At 36.4% G+C, this 20,258-nt stretch overlaps 1 protein-coding gene across 3 annotated transcripts in view; it reads right to left on the reverse strand.

The window, feature by feature from the left end:
- NUP153 (nucleoporin 153) overlaps nucleotides 1-20,258 on the reverse strand; it is a 66,207-nt gene that overhangs the window by 26,070 nt on the left and 19,879 nt on the right. For 2 of the 3 annotated variants that reach the window (XM_047794600.1, XM_047794601.1), the window contains exons 3-15: nucleotides 19,030-19,278; nucleotides 18,752-18,891; nucleotides 18,537-18,665; nucleotides 14,433-14,549; nucleotides 14,298-14,339; nucleotides 14,136-14,192; nucleotides 11,729-11,875; nucleotides 8,443-8,492; nucleotides 8,065-8,191; nucleotides 6,268-6,405; nucleotides 5,283-5,381; nucleotides 3,794-3,878; nucleotides 605-727 (exon numbers count right to left, since the gene is read on the reverse strand). In XM_047794600.1, the coding sequence (XP_047650556.1) occupies nucleotides 605-727; nucleotides 3,794-3,878; nucleotides 5,283-5,381; nucleotides 6,268-6,405; nucleotides 8,065-8,191; nucleotides 8,443-8,492; nucleotides 11,729-11,875; nucleotides 14,136-14,192; nucleotides 14,298-14,339; nucleotides 14,433-14,549; nucleotides 18,537-18,665; nucleotides 18,752-18,891; nucleotides 19,030-19,278 (1,503 nt within the window). The remainder of the gene's footprint in view (nucleotides 1-604; nucleotides 728-3,793; nucleotides 3,879-5,282; nucleotides 5,382-6,267; nucleotides 6,406-8,064; nucleotides 8,192-8,442; nucleotides 8,493-11,728; nucleotides 11,876-14,135; nucleotides 14,193-14,297; nucleotides 14,340-14,432; nucleotides 14,550-18,536; nucleotides 18,666-18,751; nucleotides 18,892-19,029; nucleotides 19,279-20,258) is intronic. The other variant, XM_047794602.1, reaches the window with a different exon arrangement.

Below are 20,258 nucleotides of genomic sequence, written 5' to 3' on the forward strand. Positions count from 1 at the left end.
TGGGAAATAATCTGAGAAGAATAAGGCAGCAGTTCAATGCTCTCAGAGAGAGACATGTCTAGGTACATCACTGAGTTTGTTTTACTTTTTTGTATATTGGCCTCTTTTAACAGGCAATTCACATTTTCTCCTATACTTGTCCCCTAGAGATTTCATTTTAGTGCAGAATCCTTGAATTCTAAAGAAATAGTAAAGTTTCTATCATCTTTCACCTAAAATAATTACATCTGACTATGCCTATATTCAAAAGTCAATCTCAGATATCCCATCGTGGCTCAGTGGTTAACGAATCAGACGAGGAACCTAGTTAAGGATTCAGCATTGCCATGAGCTGTGGTGTAAGTCGCAGACACAGCTTGGATCCCGCATTGCTGTGGCTGTGGTGTAGGCCAAAGGCTACAACTTTGATTAGACCCCTAGCTGGGAATCACCACATGCCACAGGCACAGCCCTGGAAAAATACAAAAAGACAAAAAAAAAGTCAATCTCCCATGAAATCAGTCATCATTTTTTAAAAGCCTGAAGTACAACAAATAATATTAAGATGAGATCATAATTTTGTAATTAAGATTTCAGAGTATCTCGAGGGCAGCCATTATCTTACCAGGGTTCTTCAGAACATCAAGAACACTTCCTTCTTTCAGGGTTTTTGCAGGTCTGAAAAGGCCCTCGCCATCTTCGTCTGCCTTCTTACAACTTGTACTGTTCACTGCAGTGATATCTTCAGCTGTAATTTTTTTAATTGTAAATGATATCATGCAAGGAAAAAGCAACTTATATGTATTAAAAAGATCATTCAAAGTCAATCTGAATCAACTTCTAAAAAGTCACTGCAATTCAAAGATAATGAACAGGAATTCCCATTGTGGCTCAGTGGTAACCAACCCAACTAGTATCCATGAGGATGCAAGCTTGATCCCTGGCCTCACTCAGTGGGTTAATGATCCGGTGATGCCATGAGCTATGATATAGGTCACAGATGAGGCTCAGATCCTGTGTTGCTGTGGCTGTGTTGAAAACTGGCAGCTGCAGTTCTGATTCAACTCCTAGCCTGTGAACTTTCATCATGCTGCACATGCAGCCCTAAAAAGCAAAAACAAACAAAAAAACCAAAGATAATGAACAAATAACTTGTACAGGGTTGACTTGCCATTACAAGAAAGTAAAAACAAAAATACTATTTCCCATCTTGTACATCTTTCTCCTCCAAAAGGGTAAAAAATATATAAACTACATAAAAATCTTTAATTATTACCCAGTGAGTTCACCTGTGATCAAGAAAATAAAACTGAAGCACTGGAGAGGATATGGCATTTGCAGCAGCTCAAACACTGCGTGAAATACGTTCAACTAAGCCAGACATTTCATTTCTAGAAATTCATCCTGTGATTAAAATCTTTCAGTTATTATACTGAAAACCTGAATAACAAATACTCAATAAAAGGGGTTAGCTATACAGATTACAGAACCCTGAAATGATGAAGAGTTATGCAGCCACAGAAATCATTCTTAGAAGCATAGTTAAGGGAGAGCAGGTTCAAAAGTCCAGAAGATTTTGACTACTTACATCTAAAGAATAATGCTTTTACTTTTTATATTTCTTTTCTCTCTTTTTTTTTTTTTTTTTTTTTACAGCTGCACCTGTGGCATATGGAAGTTCCTAGGCTGGGGTTTAAATCAGAGCTGCAGCTGCATGCAGGCCTACACCACAGCCAAACCCACACCCAAGCAGAGCAGCATCTGTGACCTACACTGCAGCTTGTGGCAATGCCAGATCCTTAAGCCACTGAGCAAGGCCAGGACCCAAATCCTCATTGACACTATGTTGGATTCTTAACCCAACGAGCCACAAAGGGAACTCTGTGTTCCCTTTAAATGGTTAACTTTATCTTATGTCAATTTCACGCTAGGAACAAAACAGACAAAAGACCACACCTATCTCTCACAACAGTCTCAAAACAAAGAAAAATAGGGTTTTATCACTTTATCACATTCTATCTTCCTTTAGAGTCAAAATTGAATTGTTTTTGTAATTTGATGTAAATTTTAAGAATTCCTTGAAGTATACTTAAAGAGACAGAAAAAGAAGGCAATGGGAAAACTGGCTCCTCTCATAAAGTAATTCTCATGACTTCCACATTTTCAATCAGCTTTTTAATGACAGGAGTGATGAGAATCAGAAATGTCAACATTAAGAACAATTCCCACAATTCTATACATGCCACTCTCATAATATACTCCTTAAAACTGTGGGTAATTTTCTCAGATATAATGAAACAAAAAAGTTGCCTCAACAAAATATTCCTGATTCAGTTATCACTGGTAAAAAGTGAGGCTTTTAATGCCTATCCCTTGATAACCACGTATGAAAATGAAATTTAAATACTTACTATTCTTGAATGATAACAACATTAAAGAAAAAAAAAAACATGTAGTAAAGAAGTACACCTGAAATGTGTTTGTTACTTTCTCTTACACAGGGTTACTTTATTCAATAAAAATTAGGAATGCAAATCTATCAGTCAAATTCCTATTCTGTGCCACTCTCATAATCTACACCTTATCTTTCACATCACCTAAAGGCAAACATCGTCCTAGCAGTTTTATGTTCTGGATCTTTGATATTTTTTTTAATCTATCTTTTGAAGGAGGATCTGGTTTTTAAAAATTCCAAAACCCAGCAGATAATCAAAGAGACACTTCTTAATAAGGCAACAGCCCGTTAACTGATGTCTCACAGCCTCTAATACCCCACACTCCCACCCACACCCCTACTCAACGCACCTCTGTTACTTCTAGACACTGTATCACCCCCATATAAGTATCACAGTGCTTACCACATTCAGACTAAAATCCAATTCTTTAGCATAGCATTCAAGAATTTTCAGAATTTAAAGTTACTTCTTGGAGTTCCCGTCATGGCTCAGTGGTTAAGGAATCCGACTAGGAACCATGAGGTTGCGGGTTCGACCCCTGGCCTTGCTCAGTGGGTTAAGGATCCGGCATTGCCGTGAGCTGTGGTGTAGGTCACAGGCGCGGCTCGGATCCTGAGTTGCTGTGGCTCTGGCACAGGCAGCAGCTACAGCTCCGGATTAGACCCCTAGCCTGGGAACCTCCACATGCCATGGGAGGTGCCCTAGAAAAGGCATAAAGACCGAAAAAAAAAAAAAAAGATACTTCTCAATCTCATGAAAATTATTTGCCATTTTCAAAGTATGTCATGCTTTTCCTCTTGTTGTCTTGCATTAGCTGTTTATTTCTTGAGTAAAATGCCCTTGCTCAAAATTCTTGACCTGAGTAACTCAGCCCAGCTGGATCCTCCATTTTCCAAAAACCAACACTTGAAAGAAAATCACCACTATTACAACAAAACCTATTGTTTAATTATCTGAATACTCATTTCTTTCCCTCAATTACACCCATTTCTTGAGTTGAGAAATTATGTATCACTGTCTGCAGAGGACAGCATAACACTTATGCATAACAGTTCTTTTGAACTTAAGAGTAAACCTAGAGATGGACTCCACTATAACTACAATGTGGCCCACCCTTAAATTTCTTATAATGAGACTTCACTTACAATAAACTAGCTCCTTATTTTGACTAAACAAAGACAGTGCATAAATTTGCTCCTGTAACTATTCCTTTCACAACCAAAGGGTAAGTAACATTTACATTTGGACAGCAATTTCATTCAAATGAAAGCATTTACAAGAAATGGCAAAGGAGAAAGAATTTGAAATATTAATCTAACGTATTTTTACGTAAAAATTTGTGAGAAAATTTTACTTACCTGAACTACTCATAATTGGTTCTGAAATAGTACTAGAGCCAGAAAGTTCTGTTTTTGCCACAGGCACACTAAATGTAAATCCAATCTGTAAAGAAAAGGTGTCCTTTAACTGTTCATTTATTTTTAAATAATTATCAAATATAAAGCTCTTTTTATTCCAAAGTCAAAAAAGATACTGAATTTCACATATTCCAAGATTTTATTTTTCCTATCTTTAAATCTCTAAAATAGCCGTGTCATAATTTAACAACAGCTTTTCAAATTTCTACAGCACTTTCTTGTTCAGGACAGTACATAAAATAATAATGTGTTCCTAATGCCCAGTTCTGGGTTGCTAAGTGCAATTTCCTAATAATAAGTATGACACTTTACAGATAATGAATGGATCTCAGGCATGCGGCAGGGGCAGAAAAGCTACAAAATGATCTGGAACATATAGTTACGACAAAAAACAGGGACACAGTGAAATACAGAAGGTAACGTTAAAATTATACATAGGCCGAATATGGCTGGGGCATCTCAAGACATTAAACTTAAGTATTAATTCTTACTCAAAATTTTTATCCGTAATTTTGAAGAAACAAATACATATTGTGAGACATAAAAACTTCAGATCCCTCTGGATGAGGAGTTCCTGCAGTGCCATTAAAAGTACACATATATACGGAGTTCCCATTGTGGCTCAGTGGTTAACAAATCACTGAGTTCGTTAAAATGAGTTCCGTAAATGATTGTCTGTCTATTCTGAAGAATATCATATATCCATTATAACAATAACAGTAAAAATCATGAAACAAGGAGTTCCCGTCGAGGCGCAGTGGTTAATGAACCTGACTAATATATATGAGGACATGGGTTTGTTTGATCCCTGGCCTTGCTCAGTGGGTTAAGGATCTGGCATTGCCCTAAGCTGTGGTGTAGGTCACAGATGTGGCTCCGATCGCATGTTGCTGTGGCTGCGGTGTAGGCTAGCAGCTACAGCTCTAATTCAACCCTAGCCTGGGAATCTCCATATGCCATGGGTGTGGCCCTAAAAAGAAAAAAAGGAAAAAAAAATCATGAAACAAGATGAATAAAACCTAAATATAATGTTAGATTTAGTATGATGAATCCAAAATTACAAATATGGTATTTCTTACTTCCAATGGCATTTTGGATTTGACTTTTAAAAAAAAACAATATGCCTTTGAAATCAATAATATGGGAGTCCCCATCGTGGCTCGGTGGTTAACAAACCAACTAGTATCCATGAGGACGAAGGTTCTGATCCCTGGCCTTGCTCAGTGAGCTCTGGTACAGATCACAGACACATTTCAGATTCCGGCATTGCTATGGCTATGGTGTAGACCAGCAGCTGTAGTTCTGAATCGACTCCTAGCCTGGGAACATTCATATGCTATGGGTACAGCCCTAAAAAGACAAAAGAAAAAAGACAAAAAAAAAAGAGAAAGAAAGAAATAATATGAACTACTTCTTGTTTGCTACTTACGGATGATGGAGGTAGTACATCTGCCTCAGTAGATTTTACAATCGGAGATGAAAATCTAAACAAGGGACTGCCAGTGCTGTTCGGAGAGGTCATTTGCACCTGGTTTTTCAAATTATTACAGAAATGATTTAAAAAAAAAAAAAAAGAGCTTTTTAGAAAAAGAAATTGAAAATAAAATAGACCTTAAGCAAACTATTCCCAAGAAGCCAAAAGCAATTTTTCCCCTTTAAATTTCACTTTCTAACTTCTGACAAGTACTTAACCAGTATAGTAACCACTGTTAAGATCTGGCTTGGAGTTCCCGTCATGGCGCAGTGGTTAACGAATCCGACTAGGAACCATGGGGTTGCGGGTTCCATCCCTGGCCTTGCTCAGTGGGTTAAGGATCCGGCATTGCCGTGAGCTGTGGTGTAGGTCGCAGACTCGGCTCAGATCTCGCCCTGCTGTGGCTGTGGCGTAGGCCGGTGGCTATGGCTCGGATTATACCCCTAGCCTGGGAACCTCCATATGCTGTGGATATGGCCCTAAAAAGACAAAAAAAAAAAAAAAAAGATCTGGCTTCCTCTTAGAAGAGGAATATACATGATGTTGGAGGAAGATATTTATCTAAAGGAGAAAAATAACATCTATAAGAATGTGTTCAGAAAAGTCAAAGTCAACAAAAAAGCATAAAATTTTTCAGGAGCAGATTAAAGAATCCTACTCAAATAAAAACATAAATCCATTCTTATGCACGAAACTATTTTATAAATAGTTGGAAACAAACTTATAAATCAACTTTTCCTCTAATGCATTCATAAGAATTGAAGAACATGCCTATAATACGGTTTTTTTAAAAAAAGAAAAAACAATCTTTCCATTTTCTTCCTGAGTTGTTGCTTTCCAGTAGTGAAAATTCATTACTATTTTAAACAAAATGTTATTTTTTCTAAAAAAAAAAAAAGGAAAAACAAAAACCACCTCTATTTGTAAAATGGATTTTTACCTTGTTTGTTAATGATTGTGAAGGACTAATAGGTGATGGAGAGGAAGTTGTGATCACAGAAGAGCTAAAATTGAAGGTAGGCAGTGAAGAACTTGTAATGGGTAGAGAGATTTTCGGTAATACTGGTACTTCCATTTCCTAAAACAGAACAAGTTTTATAATGATATATTTCATTTTTTTGTGTCATTCTTTTATCTCTATTTATTTGCAGGTAGAACTGAAACAGTTACAGGTCAATTTAGAACAGGGATAAGGTAGCACTGTGCAGCATTAACAATGTGGGCTTTTGAATCCAAAAAAACAAAAAAACGAAACAACAAAGGCTCGAATTCCAGCTGTTCCACCAACCAGTCATGTGACTTTGAATTTCACCATCCTCAGTACCTATTTCCTAACTGGTAAAAATGAGAAAAAAGTAACATACCACAGCTGTGGTATTAACAGGAAACAAAGTCATTATTTTTGGTCTTGGTATGTACAACAAGTATTTAGCAAAACATCAGTACTGTCGTGGCGCAGTGGTTAACGGACCCGACTAGGAACCATGAGGTTTCGGGTTTGATCCCTGGTCTTGCTCAGTGGGTTAAGGATCCGGCGTTGCCATGAGCTATGGTGTAGGTTGCAGACGTGGCTCGGATCCAGCTTTGCTGTGGCTCTGGCATAGGCTGGTTGCTACAGCTCCGATTCGACCCCTAGCGTGAGAACCTCCATATGCCACGAGAGCAGCCCAAGAAAATGGCAAAAAGACAAAAAAAAAAGAAAAAAATTGACATAATTCAGGGGAAAAAGACAAATTCACCAAATAAAATTTGACAATTTTAACTCGCATCTCAGTAACAGACTAAAGAGACACACACACCCCCAAAATTTCAGCAAGAACAAAGAAGATCTAAAGAATGTATCTCGCATTTAAGTGACATCTATAGCATATAGAGAGAGGTAAAACATGAAAAAGACCTACATTCTAAACAAGACTACAAAACAAAATACCGATAGGAGGAAAATTAACACTGGATACACACAGTAATTTCAACTAAAACATAATTTCAGTCAACAGAAACTGTTACAGAAGATCTTCTTTTTAAAAAACTAAAAATATACTCACAGTTCTTCATGGGTCAATGAGAAAGTCACAAATGAAATTTTAATTAGAAACAAACCACAGGAGTTCCTGTTATGGCTCAGTGAAAACGAGCCCAACTAGTACCCATGAGGATGCAGGTTCGATTCCCTGGCCTCACTCAGTGGGTTGAGGATCTGGTGTTAACACAAGCTGTGGTGTGGGTCGCAGACAGAATCCCACGTTGCTGTGGCTATAGTGTAGGCCAGCAGCTGTGGCTCCTACTCCCGACCCCTGGCCAGGGAACTTCCATATGCCCCAAGTGCAGCCTTAAAAAGCAAAAAAACACAGCTAGCCTGAAATCTATTTATAAAAAACTGAAATGGGACCTGTGTTCTACTCAAAGTAGTTAGAAAACATATAGTGTAAACTAAACAAAAAGGTTAATTAAACCAACTTCCAACCAACCCCATCATTTTCAAACTTTCATGTTCAGAATATATAAAGAACTCTTTCTAATAAAAAAGATAACCCAACAAAGAAAAATGGATAAAAACCCAAAGGGCCAAGAAACTCACAAAAAGATGCCTCCCCACCCAAGTAATTTTTAATTAGACATGCAAATTAAAAATCCAATGGCACACCACATTCATAACATTAACAAAAATGTGAAAACAAAACAAACAAAAAAAATCAAGAAGTGGTGAAATACATATTAACTAAGAGTGTGACCCTACCTCCTCGTCCTGAGGTTTAGATGCCACAAAGCGGGTTCTCTCTCGTCTCATCTTGCCACCTCCACTACCTACTCCAGAAGATAAACCATTGGCTGCAGACATACTGAAATTTGGGTAAGAAAAGCCACTAGGCAAAGAAAGAGAAAATTAAATGATATATTACTCTGGTCCACAACTTGATAACTGAATACCTAAAAATTAGAACTGCCAACAATTAAGAAAATAAGTGTTCAGCTGAATGTGATTTTAAAACCTGACAGGTTTTTTGTGTGAAGTTTCTATTTTTTTAACATTACATATACTTCAAAAAAGTATATGTAAATCATATAGACCTTACAAACTAACTATAAAGAAGTTCTGCTACAAAGATGACATTACCTCTCTTGTTCTTTATTCTGTCCTGGTGACATATTTTTTTCATAGCCAGTCTAAAAAAAAAAAAAAGAACATATTTACACACTTGCTTATTTAATTTTAACACAACCTATCTCTGAATTTTAATATTTGGAATGAGGACTCTGATTTTTTTTAGTTAATGAATCCTACCTAAAATCTGTAACTTATACCCTGCCTCCTGAAAGATGACCAAGAGTTACAGTCTGATTACATACATAAACTGTCACTAAGCACAGCAGTTCTTTCAACATAAATGGTAACACCTAAATTTAAAACATTTACCAACCACAAAAATACTTTTACTTATCTCTCGTTACGGCCTATTAAATGTGCAAATCAAATTTACACGGATATTCCTTTTGAAATGATTCTCTGCAAGTGCAAATGGAGTTCCTCCATTTAAAGGAATCAGGGTTTCTTGGACAAATGGCTGATTACAGGGCTGGGGCTGAAAACTCAGAAATGAGTCTGGGTATTTTATAATACCAAAAAGCAACTAACTGCTCAAAAAATAATGGATAAATATTAACAGGACACAAAGAAGTCACTTCAAAAGTCAAATGTGGGACAATATGAACATCAAAATAAATTAATACTAATAAAAGATTATAATCTTACCAAATGTAAGAATTCAAGCTGACTTCAACAAATAAATACATGAAGAAGTAAACAGATAAAGAGAAAAAACAAAACTTCTTAGAGCAGAAAACCAACTAATAAAAGTAGAAGAAATGGTGGACTTAGAAAACTACCATTTGACATCTACAAATAACAGATTCAGGCAAAAACCATCAATAATGCTAACAGTAATGGGTGAAAAGGATATTTTTACTCTCAAAGTTCTTATTAATTACAAAAGGTAAAATAGTGACTTTACAGTGAATCATCTCCATCAGCACCACCTTAACTAATTAATGAGCACAGTGTCAGAAATGGGGAAACCGGGTGACACATGCCTCCTACTAGGATACACTGAGACGAGCTCAGAATCTATTCTGTTGTACTACACTACTCAAAGTCCGTAACTGGAATCGCTTCGTGAGGACACATCAAACTTGCCCAAATTGCAGGATACTCTACATAGAAACTTACCTGTACTATTTAGAAATATCAATGTTATGAAATACCAAAAAATAAACGAAATCCTAAACAACTTTTCTAGATTAAAGAATATAAAAGAGAGGGAGCTTCAGTCACGGCTCAGCGGTAACAAACTTGACCAGGATCCATGAGGGTGCAGGTTCCATCCTGGGCCTCAATGAGTAAAGGATCCAGCATTGCTGTGAGCTGTGGTGTAGGTCACAGACATGGCTCAGATCTTGCATGGCTATAGTTGTGGCCAGCAGTTGTAGTATCTGATTAGACCCTTAGCCTGGGAACTTCCGTATACCATAGGTGCAGCCCTAAAAAGCAAAAGAAAAGAAAAAAGAATATAAAGAGATACAACTAGATGAAAGACATGATCTTGCATTTTCTTTCTTTTGAGACAACTGGCATCCAATGATGACATCTGCATAGTAAATAATATACCATTGTTAAGTTTGTGGGATTTTTTTTTTTTTTGGCTTTTTTAGGGCCACACCTGCGGCATATGGAGGTTCCCAAGCTAGGGGTCTAATTGGAGCTACGGGCTACACCATAGCCACAGCAATGCAGGATCAGAGCTGCGTCTGTGACCTACACCACAGCTCATGGCAACACCAGATCCCTAACCCACTGAGTGAGGCCAGGGATCGAACCCACAACTTCATAGTTCCTAGTCAGATTCGTTTCCACTGTGCCACGATGGCAAGTCCCAAGTTTATAGTTTGGATAACACTTCTGCAGTTATCTGACAGAATTCCTTATTTGTAGAAAACACAGAAAAAGATAAAAAGCAAATGCAGTAAAGTGTGGAGAACTTAAGAACTTTCTTACGAGTCCAAAATTATGTTCAAATTATTTTTTAAATTTTGATAAAGCAAATATTAAAAACGTTAATGATTAGTGAGTCAAGTCAAAGGAAATAACTAAATACTGTACTATTCTTTCAACTGTGAAAATTTTCAAGAAACTGCATTGTTATGAAGACTGAATGAGATTAAACATAAACAGAGGCACAAATAGGAAAATGTTACTTAAACAAAAAAATTTACTTTAGTTAAATGATACAGGAAAACAGGCAAACTCAGAATACGAGACGTATAACAGACAACTGATCTAGTCTTTTCAAATACCAATGTGCCTAACAATTCTAATCCAAGGTGTAAGACCCAACAAAAACTAATACATATGTTCACAAAAAAAATCTGTACATAAAACTTCATAGTAGTACTATTCTTCAGCTAAAAGTGAAGACAACCCAAATGTCCCTCAATTAACGAATGAACAAAATTGGTATATCCAAGTAATATTCAGCCATAAAAAGGACTGAAGTTCTAATATATGATGTGAACCTTAAAAACATTATGCTAAGTGAAATTAGTCAGACACCAAGGACCACTTATTTTAAATTTAATTTATATGAAATATCCAGGTCAGCAAATCTATAGGGACAGATTAATGGTTGCCTAGGGCTGGAGGAGGCAGGGTGGGAAGTAACTACCAATGGGTGTGAGATTTTGACGGGAAAGGGATGGTAACGAAAATGTTCTAAAGTTGACACTAGTGATGACAGAAGATGAACTGTGAAGATACTAAAACCACTGAACTATACACTTTAAGTTAGTATTGGTGAATGGCATGCCATGTGAATTATATCTCAATCAAGAAATTATTTAAAAAAACAATGTGGTGAAGATTTGAGGTCTAGAAAGCTAAAACCAAAAGTAATTTGTAAAACTTGCTTGGATTCTGGTTCAAAAAAGCAGCTATAAACAATGTCTGTATATGAACTAGATACTAGATAATATTAGGAAGGAATTAACATTATTAACTTCCTTAGACATGGTAACATAAGACGTGTGTTCCAAAGTACTTTGGGGTGAAGTCACATGACTGAAATTTATTCTCAAATAGTTCAACAACACAAACAAAATTCACAAAGCCAGTCTGGCAAAATTATTTAAACAGTGAATATATACTAGTGTTTACTAGGAAATACTAATTTAGGATTTGACCAAGATGCCAGCCATTTAAAGCCATACCAATTTGCAATGATCACTAATTCATAAACTTTATGCATTACCTAGTTGCTAGACTGCAATAGTTCATTATCTATACTTTACATTCTTATTCTTAATCATTTTAATCAATATTCAAAGACTAGTAAAAATAAACACATACTCACACTGTGCTTTTTATCTACTCTTTGATTAGTCTTCCTTAATTCACCAGATGGTGTCAGAGATGGTTTAAAGTAAACAGTTCGATTTGCTGCTATGGAAACTGGCTTTGGGGTCATGAGTCCCTGAACAGGGGGGTTCTGAGAATCCACCTTACAGAGAGGCAGAAATCAAAGACAAATTTTTATTTCCATATATCGGTGATGCATACTTAAAAATTATTTAACAATAATTAATACAACACAGAGACTATGAGTACTTCCTAGAGAAATACCCAGTAGATGCAAACAAATGCTAAGAGGAAAAACTGACAGTAAAAGAACCAAGGGTGTATATACATGTACTTACATGATTTATTTATGTATGTACTTAGACACCTATATATATATACACATATTATTTCAAATGGTTTTATACACTATTTTATTCTACACCTAATGACTCTTCACACGCATGTTCACACACACACAAAATGGGAAATACTGCAGAATATTCTGAATAATCTAAACTTTTACAGGACGAATTTCAAGCATATGAACTAAAATTGTCACATTTCCCCCAAATTACTGTGTACATTTTCTCCAGCTGTAAATAAATTATCTTTTAACTAGCTGTGAAAATACTTTAATTGCTACAAATTGAGCAAACCTCTCTTCAAGTAAATTTTCTTCCAATGTTATTTAAAACCCAAACCCAAAGCCCTACAATTTAGGCCTAATTAGTAAAGCACTGTTAAGAATTCAAAATATTAAAATGAACTGGCTTTGTTGTCAAAGTATGCAAGCGTCTAGTCAACAGTCTTTGGTACTCTGAAACACAGTCAAAATCCTGTTGGTATAAGATGACTACAAAGCTAAGAGTCTCTACTCTGTCCAAAGATTGTAATGCTATGAATACAATCCTTTCACTCAGCAGCAACAGCTGTGAACAACACTGGTTTCCAGGGCAAAGCCTCTGTACAGTTACCAGCTCTTTCCTAAATCCTCATCACAAATGTGATCCTATGACTCAATGAGAAAGTCTATTTTGTAGACTATTGTGATTACAACCATGAAACCTGAACTACAATACTGTACTCTGGCCTTGCATTTCCTAGCATCCATTACTAAAATCTTATTGATAGTATATTCAACCATTAATTAAATTTTTATTGATGAGAACTTCTATTATGGCACAATTTAATGGGTTCCCTCTTGCCTTATTACAAAGATCTAGGTAATCCTAAAAATTGAGAGGCAATGCTATCCCAAGAAAAAACTCAATTTAAACCTTATTTGCATCAGAATTTCAGTAAAAACAATTATAGTTTACCAATATCTCAAGTATAATTATCCCCACAATTAATTCAAAGAGTTATGATAATTTTAATCAACTATTTCTGGGGTAACATGGTGTCACAATAAATGCTTTCACAAGTAAAACAAGTAAGGATCTGGGAATCGGCTTCCCCTGAAAGATACTTAAGTATAAGTATACAAGAGTTTCCGTCATGGCTCAATGGAAATGAACCTGACTAGCATCCACGAGGACGCAGATTCGATCCCTGGCCTTGCTCAGTGGGTTAAGGCTCCAGCGTTGCCGTGAGCTATGGTATAAGTCGTCGCAGACGTGGCTTGGATCCCGTGTTGCTGTGGCTGTGGTGTAGGCCATCAGCTGTAGCTCTGATTCAACCACTAGCTTGAGAACCTCCATATCTTGCAGGTACGGCCAGAAAAGACAAAAATACATATATATATATATGTATACACACACACACACACATATATGTATGTGTATATACGTGTATACGTATATAAAGTCTGAAGGACAGCCACAAATATAACTGACAAAAAATATACCTCATTAACCCTAACTATCAAGCATTTTATTTTTTCCACAGTAACATTCAAAGGTAATTTTAACCAAACAGAATACACTAAAAAGGTTTATCAAGATACCTATATTATATTTTTATTAGCTCTGCTGTCATGGAACAGAATATTGGCTGACGATGGAAGATTCACCAATTGGAAATACCATCACACATAATAGACTTGATATGTTTGTTTACGACAGAAGTTTATAAAGATAACTACGTTCAATGAAGGCTTTAGTTCACTGAGCTTCTAATTAACACCCACTTCAAGCTCCCTTCACTCATATTTTCATTAATCAAAATTAAGAGTTACTCATAAAGACTGCCAGGATACTGAAGATGGAAATGCCAAATAACCAAGAAAAACTGACTGAGCATCTACTACATATACAGCATGGCTAATGCCCTCATAAGAGACTATAATGTCCAAGTAAAAAAATCTGTTTTTTTCAAACATGTCCCCTAATGGCCATCAACTAAATTCAATTTGTATATTTGCCAAATTAAAAAGAAATACAACATAACTGCCAATACCTTAAATGCTAAAGAAATATTACCTTTCTCCTTTTGGCCTGCAAGTCTGTGGTGTTATCTATCCCACTCCTATCAAGAGACTGAAAAAATAAGAACTATTAGAATAGATGGGAAAGTGAAAAATATGGCTCTCATCACCAATATATAAAAAATATCTCTTAAAAAAAGATTTAAAAGTGACTTACAGAATTCAGAGGAGAAAAAACAGATGGAATTCTTTTTGCATCCTGGTAATATTTAAACAATAACAAAATTAAAATTTTTCACTAAACTCAAATTTTGTTATACTCTTGAATTTAATTATGATTTTAAAAACTTACCGCTAGAGGGCTTGACATCTTCTCTAAAGACTGCAAAATTCTCCGAGCTGTTGAACTAGTCACACCATAGGATTGTGCATTGAGTTGCTTAGCTTTCATCTGTCTTCTGACTGGTGCCTACAATATAAACCTTGTGTTATTTGTTCAAACTGTCAACTCTCAGCACTTATTTCAGGCAGTGAAAATATTTACAAAATAGAATGAATGTGCAAAGCAAAAATTGGATTTAATTGGATGAATTGTTAACAGCAACTTATCTGTGGATGGTGTCATCGAGCTCATGTTCAACTTTTTCTCTTTATGCCTTTATCGAAAATATAATTCTCTGAGAAATCACTCTTACAATCAGGAAAAAATGGTAAGATATCATACACTACTCTAATGATCTGCCAGCTATGTTAAATGGGAACAATGAAAAAACTGGTAAAAAAGTTCTGGCATTACCCTGGTCAATTATCACTGATATTTAAATAAAAGAACACTAAATTAATGAGAACTGCATTAAAGTATTTGTTACTCTGAGTATTAAATATTACTACAGTAAATTCCCAAATGGTTAAACGAGACTGTAGACCCACTACAATGGTAATTAAAACTTAATCATTTATTTATTTTTGCTTTTTAGGGCACAGCCGCTGCATTCAGAAGTTCCCAGGCTAGGGGACAAATCGGAGCTGCAGTTGACAGCTTACACCACAGCAACACCAGATCCGACTAGTCTGCAACCTACACCACAGCTCACAGCAATACCAACCTTAACCAACTGGGACCTTAACCCACTGAGCAAGCCAGGGTTCAAACCTGAGTCCTCATGGATATTTGTCAGGTTTGTTACCACCAAGCTACAATGGGAAACTCTGAAAATCAAAAATTTTAAGCTGACTTCTTTCTCAAATTTTAACATAAGAAAAATTTTAAATATTCAGGCTATTTCTTAATAAATGAGTTTCAAACTTTCTTAAAATTGTAGTTAAGGAGGAGTTCCCATCGTGGCACAGTGGTTAACGAATCTGACTGGGAACCATGAGGTTACAGGTTCGATCCCTGGCCTTGCTCAGTGGGTTAAGGATCCGGCGTTGCCGTGAGCTGTGGTGTGGGTCGCAGACATGGCTCGGATCCCGAGTTGCTGTGGCTCTGGCATAGGCCAGTGGCTACAGCTCCGATTCGACCCCTAGCCTGGGAACCTCCATATGCCATAGGAGTGGCCCAAAAAAAGGCAAAAAGACCAAAAAAAAAATTGTAGTTAAGGAAAAAAATCCTTATAAAGAATAGGCATGTGGAGTTCCCATCATGGCACAGCAGAAACGAATCCAACTAGGAACCATGAGGTTGCAGGTTTGAACCCTGGCCTCGCTCAGTGGGTTAAGGATCTGGCGCTGCTGTAGCTCTGGCGTAGACCGGCAGCTATAGCTCCAATTAGCCCCCTGGACTCTGGACCTCCATATGCCAAGGGTGTGGAACTAAAAAGCAAAAAAAAAAAAAAAGAAGAGGCATGTACCCTTTAGCACACAACCAATGTTTACAAATTCCAGTAGAAATGCTTCCTTTTCTCATAAATGCATTACAACAATTCCTAAGGACAAGACAGTCTTCATATATACTCGCTTTCCTCTCATTTTTCTACCACCAACTGTCATCTCCAAGGGGATTTCCCTCTCCAAAGCCTACATGTTTGAAGTATTATTACACCTCCATCTTTAAAAAAAACCCGAAAGTGTAAGCACCATAGCAAATACACATCAAACAGAACTTTTATGATCCTCAAATAACTCAAGACAAAGCACAGAATGATGCAATTTACCTTAAACTGGTGTTTTTAAAAAAATTATCAGTTTCCAATTATTGTTAATATATGAAATGTAAACACAATTGACTTTGTGTGTTGACCTTTATTCTATGTTGATGTTACCGAACTCATTTGTAAGTCCTGACAACTTCTTTTAGTGTTTCCTGGGATTTCCTATGTAGATAAGCATGTCATCTATCAATAAAAGTAATTTTAGAAGTTCCTATGGTGGTGAAGCAGAAACAAATCCATGAGGTTGCAGGTTCGATTCCTGGCCTTGCTCAGTGAGTTAAGGATCTGGTGTTGCCATGAGCTGTGGTATAGGTGGCAGACATGGCTTGGATCCAACATTGCTGTGGCTGTGGCATAGTCCAGCGGCAACAGCTCCAATTAGACCCCTAGCCTGGGAACCTCTCCATATGTCATAGATGTAGCCCTAAAAAAAAAAAAAAACACAGGAGTTCCCGTCGTGGTGCAGTGGTTAACGAATCCGACTAGGAACCATAAGGTTGCGGGCGGGTTCGATCCCTGGCCTTGCTCAGTGGGTTGAGGATCCGGCGTTGCCGTGAGCTATGGTGCAGGTTGCAGACGCGGCTCGGATCCCATGCTGCTGTGGCTCTGGCGTAATGTGACAATGGGGGAAATGTGGGAATTTCAGTTCATATGCTTGAAATTCATCCTGTAAAAGTTTAGATTACTCAGACAAAAAAAATTTTAACTCACAATGACCCATAGGTCCAAATTAAAACCTAAAACTAGAATCTGAAAATATGTACGTGTGTGTGTTGTGTGTGTATACATACACATACATATAAACACACAAATATGTAACTAAATCACTACGCTGTACACTTGAAATACAAGACTGTAAATTTAATTATACTTCACTCTATTTAAAAAACTATAAACAGGGAGTTCCTTGTGGCTCATTAGGTTAGGAATCTGTGGCTCTGGTTGTTGCCATAGCACAGGTTTGATCCCTGGTCTGGGAACTTCCATATGCTGTGGATGCAGCCATTTAAAAAAAAAATTCTATTCATGAAAATTTTTTTAAAAAACCTAAAACTATAAAGTTTCTAGAAGAAAACAAAAGAAAATCTGTTACCTTAAGTTAGACAAAAATGTACACATGTACCATAAAAAGAAAAAAACCAGTATGTTGAATGTCCTATCAAAAGTAAAAACCTCTCTTCAAAAGATACTGTGAAGACATGTCAGAGAATGGGAGAAAATATCTGTAAAACACTTATCTAATAAAGTGTTTGTAAATATTTGTAAAACACTTGTCTAATAAAGTCCTAATAAAGGACTTAACACCCTGAATAATGAACTCTCAAAACTCATTAATAAGAAAAGAATCTTATTTAAAAATGAGCAAAGGAGAGGAGGTCCCTGATGGCCTAGTGGTTAGGACTTGGCACTCTCACCACTGCAGCAGCCGAGGTTCAATCCTTCTTCCTACTTCCACCTCTTGGCAACCAATGATCTGTTTTCTTTCCCCATAGTTTTGTTTTCTACCCCACGATGTCATAAATATAACCATATACTAGTCTTTTGAATGTGGCTTATTCTACTTGGCATAATGCATTTAAGACCAATTTATATACTAGTATATATCAATAGTTAGTTCCTTTTTATTGCTGAGTTACAGTATAATCTGTTTACCAGTGAGAGGATGCTTGGGTTGCTTCTAATTTTTGTTCACTGTGAATAAAGCTGCTATAAACATTAATTTTCATTTTTCTTGGGTATGTACCTAGAAGTTGGACTGTTGAGTTATATGTTAAATAAACATAAATTTTATAATAAACTGCCAAGGTGTTTTCCAGAGTGACTGCTACTACTGTGCATTCTCACCAGTATTGTAAGGATTCTGGCCAGCACTTTTTGTCATCATTTTTTTATTTTAGGCATGTAGTAATGACTAATAGGGTTGACTACAGAGTTGCACAAGGTAACATTTTGGAGGGCAGGAAATGTGTGTTCAATATTTTGATTGCAGAAGTGGTTACTCAACTCTGTGTGTTCAGTTAAAATTCAAATACTGTAGTAAATTTTACTGTATGTTACTTATACCTCAACTTTTTAAAAAAGGAAATAGATCATACTTCCTAAAACATACATACACAAGTAACGTATAAAATGTTCACTTAGGTCTAAAGTAATATTAATACAGTCCCTAAACAAAAAGAATATAATCCATAGTTCTATCATTTCACCAAAGAGTAAGTGAACCAAAACTCAAGTCTATTCGTGTGCCAATAGTTACTTACTATTTTCTTTAAAAAGTTATGAATCTTTCTCCTATTCAAACCAACCTGATATGGTGTGTTTTGCAGTTTAGGCTGTCTCACAGCAGCTGCTGCTCCACCATACATTGTTTTTCCAGGGTAAAAAGGAGAATCTCCAAGCTGACTTGTTTTAAGGATTGAAGAATTCCCAAGTGACTACATAGAAACATAATGATAAATTATAAGCAACAAACACTGAAAACTAATATGGCTAAATTAAATCAAATCAAATTAGTACTTACAGGAGAAAGTGTTCCAAAGGCAGACAAGTTGAATGCTGGTTTTTTTGAGCTGGTGGCAGTGTGCTGTGAGAGGGAATGAGAACGTTCAGCCTCTGGGGACCACAGAGGTGGCACTGAAGTGTTCTTTGACACAGCTATATCTGAAACAAACACAGCACTAATTACAAGACCTATATGTTTATAAATAGAAAATGACAATGACAACCAAGTTAAAAAAAATTATCCCATGAAACTCATTTTTACTACCAAAATGCTATGCTATCAAATGCCAAGAATACCTTTATCAGAAGCTCTTGAAGAAAAACCACTGGTGGTTGAGATGTTATCATCATCATGCTGAGAGGTAGAATCTTTAATCTCCTTTACAAGGGAAAATCCAGAACTGCCAATTGGGAACGCCGAGGATGTGGAGGGCTGACAGTGTAACGCAGGAGATTCCAACATGGAGAAATTCAGATGGCTCCGATGAAGGGAAGGCCTTGTTAATACATCTGGATAATTTGAAGCAGTACTAGTTGTTGAGGGTTCTTAAAAGAAAAGCATTAATATATTATGAATGTTCAACTTAGAAAAAGCAATACACTATCACAACAAAATAGTGTTTAAGAAAACATACTATATAATAAATATAGCTTTAATTCAAATCACTGAAACTTCCCATGATAAGCCCAATTTTTAAGATATTCTTTAGCCAAACAAAGTTTCAACGAACTGAAATGAACTTGCCTATACTTCAGTGATTAAATACACTTCTAAAAGCACATGGTTCTTTTTTTTTTTGTTAAGGCTGCACTCATGGCATATGGAAGTTCCCAGGCTAAGGGTCGAATTGGAGCTACAGCTGCCGGCCTAAGCCACAGTCACAGCAGCACAGGATTCAAACTGTGTCTGTGACCTACACTGCCAGCAAGGAAGCTCGAAATGCTGGATTCCTAACCCACTGAGTGGGGCCAGGGATTGAACCCATATCCTCATGGATACAAGTTGGGTTTGTTACATGCTGAGCCACAATGGGAATTCCTACAAGTACATGGTTCTTGATTTTCCTTGAATTTGTATTATTATAAAATCTGCTCACAGATTTTTCACAGAAAGTATAAGCAAAGGAGCTATAAAGTCATAAAATAAGGTTAAGTCTGTCCCTCCAGAAATAACCACTATTAAATTTCTATATCCTCCAATGGAATACTACTTTTGGAATACTACTTAGTTGTAAAAAAAAAAGCATGAAATTTTGCCATTTGCAACAACGTGGATGGACTTGGAAGGTATTAGGCTTATTGAAATAATTCAGAGAAAGACAAATACTATATGATTCATTCATAGGAGGAATCTAAAAAAGAAAACTAGTGAATATTACAAAAAAGAAACCGTATCAAAGATATAAAGAAAAAAACTAGTAGTTAAAAATGGAGAGAGAAGGGGGAAGGGAAGATAAGGGTAAGGGTTTAAGATGTACAAACTGGGAGTTCCCGTAATGGCTCAGCGGTTAATGAACCCGACTAGC

The sequence above is a fragment of the Phacochoerus africanus genome, chromosome 9 (genome assembly GCF_016906955.1).
Source record: "Phacochoerus africanus isolate WHEZ1 chromosome 9, ROS_Pafr_v1, whole genome shotgun sequence".
Taxonomy (NCBI): Eukaryota; Metazoa; Chordata; class Mammalia; order Artiodactyla; family Suidae; genus Phacochoerus; species Phacochoerus africanus.